Source organism: Theropithecus gelada, chromosome 19 (genome assembly GCF_003255815.1).
Source record: "Theropithecus gelada isolate Dixy chromosome 19, Tgel_1.0, whole genome shotgun sequence".
NCBI classification, from domain to species: Eukaryota; Metazoa; Chordata; class Mammalia; order Primates; family Cercopithecidae; genus Theropithecus; species Theropithecus gelada.
This window is the reverse complement of record NC_037687.1, coordinates 2,363,677-2,370,244: the sequence shown is the minus strand read 5'-3', so window position 1 is coordinate 2,370,244 and position 6,568 is coordinate 2,363,677. Positions and strand designations below refer to the sequence as shown.

Below are 6,568 nucleotides of genomic sequence, written 5' to 3'. Positions count from 1 at the left end.
AACCACCACCCCATTTGCTAGAGAGTTCCGCGCCCACAACACCACCCCCCCCCGCCGCCATCAGCAGTCACTCCCAGCCCCGGTACCCACCCATCCCCTCCCTGTCTCCGTGGATGGGCCTGTCCTGGACATTTCATGGAAATGGGATCACACACGGTGGCGTTTTCTGTCTGGCTTCTCTCGCTGAGTGTGACGTCCTCAAGGTGCATTCATGCCTGGTGGTGTCAGAGCCTCACTCCTTTTCGTGGCTGAGTCCGTTCTAGCGCGTGGATGGCCCCTGGGCCGCCTCTCACCTGCACGTGTATCGGTTTGTAACTTGTGCACAAGGAACCAGGAACTGCCTGGAGGTTCCTCTTGGCACATTTTGGAGCCCTCCCTTAGGCCTGGTGCTTGGGGCCCAGGCGGGACCGGAGGGTCATGAGGCCTCGGTCCGCAGGAGGTGCGGGAGACGCGGCGGCGGCACGAGCGGCGCCTGGTGGAGGTGGACAGCAGCCGGCAGCAGGAGTATGACTTCAAGATGGCACAGGCGCTGGAGGAGCTGCGGAGCCAGCACGACGAACAAGTGCGGCTCTACAAGCTGGAGCTGGAGCAGACCTACCAGGCCAAGGTGTGGCCAGCGGGCGGGTGGGCAGGGGTGGCCGGTGGGACCCCCACCCCGCGCCCGCGCTCACCTGCCCATCTCCCCACAGCTGGACAGCGCCAAGCTGAGCTCTGACCAGAACGACAAGGCGGCCAGTGCTGCTCGCGAGGAGCTGAAGGAGGCCCGCATGCGCCTGGAGTCCCTCAGCTACCAGCTCTCCGGCCTCCAGAAGCAGGTGACGCGCACAGCGCCACCGCCCACCGGCCCCCTGGCCCGACCTCTGGGCCCTGTCCCGGATGTGCGGGGCGCGGGGCTCTGGCCTCTTGGCAGTGGATGGAGCCTCGGGGCGCCCAGAGATGCCCCTTCCCTCCCGTCCCGTGCGCCCCATGCCCAGCCCTGGTCTCTGCCCCAGTCTGCGGTGAGGGCCCCTCTCCCGCAGTCCCAGGATCACCCGGGCCTTGTGACTCAGGGGCTGCCCTGACCTTCGCCGCCCGCCCCCTCCGCAGGCCAGCGCCGCTGAAGATCGCATCCGGGAGCTGGAGGAGGCCATGGCCGGGGAGCGGGACAAGTTCCGGAAGATGCTGGACGCCAAGGAGCAAGAGATGACGGAGATGCGGGACGTGATGCAGCAGCAGCTGGCCGAATACCAGGAGCTGCTGGACGTGAAGCTGGCCCTGGACATGGAGATCAACGCCTACCGGAAGCTCCTGGAGGGCGAGGAGGAGAGGTGCGGCAGGCCTGGGGGCTTGGGGGCGCGGAGCGAGGAGGAGGGGCGGGGTAGGAGGAGAGGCGAGACGGGGCTGCTGGGAGTGCTGGGCAGGGGTGGAGGTGGGGCTGGGCCGCGGCCGCCACTCTGCGTGCCCTGGGCTGTCTGGGGCTGCCACCACCAGTCCGGCCCTCCTTTCCTTCCCCACAGGCTGAAGCTGTCCCCCAGCCCATCCTCGCGCGTCACCGTCTCACGAGCCACCTCGAGCAGCAGCGGCAGCAGCACGTCGGCCACCGGGCGCCTGGGCCGCAGTAAGCGGAAGAGGCTGGAGGTGGAGGAGCCCTTGGGCAGCGGCCCCAGCGTCCTGGGCACGGGCACGGGTGGTGGTGGTGGCTTCCACCTGGCCCAGCAGGCCTCGGCCTCGGGCAGTGTCAGCATCGAGGAGATCGACCTGGAGGGCAAGTTCGTGCAGCTCAAGAACAACTCGGACAAGGTGACCGCAATGACCGGGACGGGGTAACGGGTGACCCAGCTGGTGGGGGTGACCAGGGTCAGGGTGACGGGGCCACCGGCCAATGCGAGGCCGGGGACAAGGTGACCGGAATGACTGGGACGGGGTAACGGGTGACCCAGCTGATGGGGGTGACCAGGGTCAGGGTGACGGGGCCACCGGCCAATGCGAGGCAGGGGACAAGGTGACCGGAATGACTGGGACGGGGTAACGGGTGACCCAGCTGGTGGGGGTGACCAGGGTCAGGGTGATGGGGCCACCGGCCAATGCGAGGCCGGGGACAAGGTGACCGGAATGACCGGAGCACAGGGGTAACGGGGTGACCCAGCTGGTGGGGGTGACCAGGGTCAGGGTGACGGGGCCACCAGCCAGGGCGATCGGGGCGGTGTCCCAGTCCTGGTGGCTGAGGGTCAGGTGTGTGCCGTGTCTTCCAGGATCAGTCTCTGGGGAACTGGAGAATTAAGAGGCAGATCTTGGAGGGGGAGGAGATCGCCTACAAGTTCACGCCCAAGTACGTCCTGCGCGCCGGCCAGATGGTCACGGTAGGTGGTGGGGCAGGAGGGCGAGGGTGGCCACAGATGGGATGTGAGGTGGGGCCAGGGGGCTGGTGGAGCAGGACTTGATAGGGGGTAGGGATGGTGGTGGCACCAGGCACTGTCTAAGAGCAGCTGTCGCAGTCATAGAACCTCCATGTGCCGGTGTCACCCCACTGGGCCTCCCTGGAGTCTGAGCTATGTGCCCTGGGTCTGAGTCCAGGCCGTTGGGGCTGGCAGGCGTCCCCGTGAAGTGTAACAGTCAAGGGCATGGGCCGTGGAGCCTGGTGGGCGTCAGATCCCAGCTCAGCCCTGCTTGCCAAGAGAAGCCTGGTCTCTTCTGTATCCTGGGGGCCATCACCCTGGATAAGCCTGCGTCAGGCTGGAAGGACTGAATGCCCAGGGCATTGAGGGGCATTGAAGGGGGCTGTGCGGTAGGAGCCAGTGGCTGACCCACATCCCTGGAACCAGAGGGGACCCTGACGGGGCCATTGTTCCTGGGTCCCCAGGTGTGGGCCGCTGGTGCTGGAGTGGCCCACAGCCCCCCCTCGACGCTGGTGTGGAAGGGCCAGAGCAGCTGGGGCACGGGCGAGAGCTTCCGCACCGTCCTGGTTAACGCGGATGGCGAGGTAGGTGCCCAGCTTGGGGGGTGCTCGGCTAGAGTCCTGAGCGGGGCCTGGGGACTCTTGGGGCGGCCACGGCAGCTCTGGGCCTGATCCCTGGACGCGCTGCCGTGTCCTGTCCCACACAGGAAGTGGCCATGAGGACTGTGAAGCAGTCCTCAGTGGTGCGAGAGAATGAGAATGGGGAGGAAGAGGAGGAGGAAGCCGAGTTCGGCGAGGAGGATCTTTTCCACCAACAGGTAGGACGCCGGTGCCCACTTGCGGCTGGGGCGCAGCCTCTGGGCAGAGTGAGCTCCTGCACACACACACGCGTGCTTGCCGCATCCCCGGCGGGAGCTCCATCTGGCTGCCGTGGTTCAGGGTGAAGCCAGCCTTGGCTGTTACGGGCACGGCAGAGACCTGTTCTTGCCTCCTGGGTTGCGCCCGTCATGTGGATTTGCGACATCACAGACCTCAGGGTAGCTGGCCAGGGGGTCCCCTGAGAGGTGGGTGTTGAACGGCTCCCAGATGCTCTCTGGTCAACCAGGCTTCCTCAGTGGAAGACACAGGTCCCTTCAATATTGGCTTTTGGGGAGAAGATGAGTGCCGAAGCCACACTGCGGTAAATGCACGTATCGCAAGATTCGTGTGATTTGTTTTGGAACCCAAAACAGAACGTGTCGCTCACAGGCGGGCTCATGGGGAAGTGGAAGTGGAATGGAAGGCTCTAGAAGTAGACACTGCTGTCGCTCAGCCCCTCCCTGGTAGGGAGGTGGGGGCAGTGGTCTACCTGCCGGCTGCCTCCAGGCTGGCCCTGATCATGGCCGTCCTTCCTTCCTTCCTTCCTGCAGGGGGACCCGAGGACCACCTCGAGAGGCTGCTACGTGATGTGAACCCACACTCCTCATCCACACACCTTTCTTTACCCAGAGCCACTGAAAACTATTTTTATATCATCGGCTTTCTTTAGTTCTTGATACATTTCTAGAGAATTTCTAAGCAAACTGCCAGAACGTGTGGGTGGGTCTCCCCCAGCCTTCCCTCCCTGTGGGTATCCTCCAGCCTCACTTCGCTGCCACTTCACCGCTGCCCCGGAGACTTTTCAGTCCCACCCCACTCCCCATCTCACCATTTGGTCAAATTGGAAGCCCAGGGCCAGGACCCCGAGGTTTAGAAGATGCTCGGGCTTGGAGGGAGGAGGGCTGGCGAGGCTAGAGCGGGGACAGGAGACGGCCCCGATGCGGACAGAGCGCGGAAACCGCGTAGGAATTCAGTGGTGGGTTTTTTGAAGGCTTTCTACAAAACCAAATTCAGAATCCAGGCGTCGACCTGGTGGGGCCGGGGGCCAAGCCTGCATTCTGGCTGCCCAGCTTCTGACAGCAGGAGCTCCTCAGGCAGCCACGCAGTGGGTGTGGAGCACCGTGGGGGTGGCGTGGCCCCCAGGGTGGGTTTTCGCTCCGCTGCCTGGGCTTCCAGATTCCCGTTCTGACAGCCCACCGGCCGGGTTTCTCGGACCGTTGACTTTATTTGGGGGAGTTTTCCCTCAGGTCAGTTCCTGACTCTGCAGGGCCAACAGGGCAGGGGAGGGGAAGACCCGGGGAAGGGAGAATGGGGACAGTCCCGTTGTAAGACCTGTCACATTAAGCAGGGAGGGGACACAGCTGGTTGCCTCGGAGGCAGAGGCTGTGAGTTTCAGAGCAGCTGTCTGCAGGGAACGCCACCATGTGGACTCCCTGGAGGACAGCGCTGTGGAGCCCCTCCCGGGTTCCGGCTCCGTCTGCCCTGCGCCTAGATACACACACGCATCTATCCATACTGTAGCTTTCATCTGTGATTCTCTCGCTGAAGCCATGTTTCTCAGATAGGCCAAGGCCACCTGACTCCTATCACGACGTCCCCAATCCCCTCAGTCCAGCTTCCCAACGCCTGGCACCCCCTTTGGCAATAGCTCACCGTTTACACCCTCCCTCATAGATACACAGAAGTTATTTTTTTAATGGATATTTATTTTTTTACATTGGTCAGTACGCAGGTCAGGAGCTCACGCCAGGGCCTTGAGGACAGGCTGACTCTCCTCCCCGGGGTGGTGTGGGACTGGGGGTCACTCCGACAGCAAAGCCTCCTTCAGAAAGTGCAGCTCGAGTCTTAAAGCCACCAAAACTGAGCCGTTGGCACGCGCCGTCTCCAGGCCTTGGCAGGGTGGGGGCGGCACCGCTCCCCTGTCACTGTGCATCCCGCCTCCCTGGGGACTTGCCAGTGGGAGGAAGGAATGGGGGGCCCCAGCCCCAGGCCGGGAAGTAGCCAGCAGCCGACAAAGCAGAAACACCCGCTGCTCCATGTAGCCCCCGCTCGCTGTCCTTGCTCTCAGAAGTCCCTGTCCCATGTGGATCAAGGGGGGCGTGTCTTACCAAAGCATTTCCTCCTGGAGGGGCCCGACAGGCTACCACGCTGTGCTCCCAGTCAGGCGGCTGGTAGGGAGCTTTACCCGCCCCAGGGATAGCCTCTGCCAGCCGCTGGAAGTGGGAGTGCTGGCGACAGACTCCTCTTCCCCACCTTCATGGCAGGAATCACCTGGACTCCAGTGGCCAGGCTTCGTGCCAGCGCGTGTTCCGGGGGTGGGTCTTGGTGGTCTTGTCCTGTGCGGAGTATGCAGTGGTCTCAGCCACATCCTATGTATTTGGGGCCTGGGGGAGCAAAGCTGTATCCTGGAGTTGGTCTGTAATTTGCTGACAGCTTCACAGGCTGGGCTCAGGGACAAATTTCCCCCCCAAAACCGGCAGGTCCTGGTGTCCAGACGCTGCCCAGCCCTGTCCTGAACACAGCACGCCCCAGGTCCACAGAACCCCCCACCCTACATTTGCCTTGGGTGGAGCTGGGGGTGGTCCTAGGACTGCAGGTGCCCTTAGCTGAAGGGAGTGGGGAGAGGTGTGGACTGTGCAGCCTGTGGGTGATTGGAGGTTCATTGAGAATTGAGTCTTTGGAAACACTAAGAAAATCAAAGTTTTAAAAGTTATTTATGGCCTGGGAAACAATTTGCATTTGTCCCCAAATACGCTTAGCTGTGTGCCGCTTAGAACGATGCGAAACCATCCCTCTGTGTAAGCCCATGCTGTGACTCAAAGCCTAGCGCCCTCCCTGCGAAGCATCAGACGCCGCCCAGCCCTGGGGGGAGGCCCACGGCTGCTGGACCAACGCGGGTTCTGGGGTGCACAGCCCAAGGTTAACGCGGAAGCCTGCCCCGCTGAGCCCAGGAGCCAGGAGGCCTGCGGGCTGACCCAGAATCCAATCATGCACCTGTCCTCATGCCAGCGGCTTTGGCTGGGGTTGGTCTGAGGCCTGCACGCGGCAGTTCCTTGTTAAAGATCCAAGGGACTCAGTCCCGGGGCGTCGCCGCCTGCAGCGTCTTCCAAGCCCTGCGTCCAGCGAGCGTCACAGCACAACCTGCAAACGGAGCTGGGCTGTAGCCTTGGGGCTGGCATGGACTTTCATTTCCGAGATTCGGTTTTTAAGAAGATGCATGCCAAATGTGGTGTTTTGTTTTTTTTTTCCAATGATTTGTAATATACATTTTATGACTGGAAACTTTTGTACAACACTCCAATAAACATTTTGATTTTAGGTTCTGCCTCTTGAGTT

The 6,568-nt window shown here is 62.4% G+C and overlaps 1 protein-coding gene across 1 annotated transcript in view; it reads left to right on the top strand.

Annotated features, from left to right (window-relative positions):
• Positions 1–6,550, top strand: part of LMNB2 (lamin B2) — a 23,327-nt gene extending 16,777 nt beyond the window's left edge. Inside the window, exons 5-12 of the mRNA XM_025366285.1 lie at positions 437–607; positions 690–815; positions 1,087–1,307; positions 1,497–1,779; positions 2,232–2,339; positions 2,840–2,959; positions 3,082–3,192; positions 3,784–6,550. Of these exons, the coding sequence (XP_025222070.1) occupies positions 437–607; positions 690–815; positions 1,087–1,307; positions 1,497–1,779; positions 2,232–2,339; positions 2,840–2,959; positions 3,082–3,192; positions 3,784–3,825 (1,182 nt within the window). The 3' untranslated portion in view covers positions 3,826–6,550. The remainder of the gene's footprint in view (positions 1–436; positions 608–689; positions 816–1,086; positions 1,308–1,496; positions 1,780–2,231; positions 2,340–2,839; positions 2,960–3,081; positions 3,193–3,783) is intronic.
• The last annotated feature ends 18 nt before the right edge of the window (positions 6,551–6,568 follow it).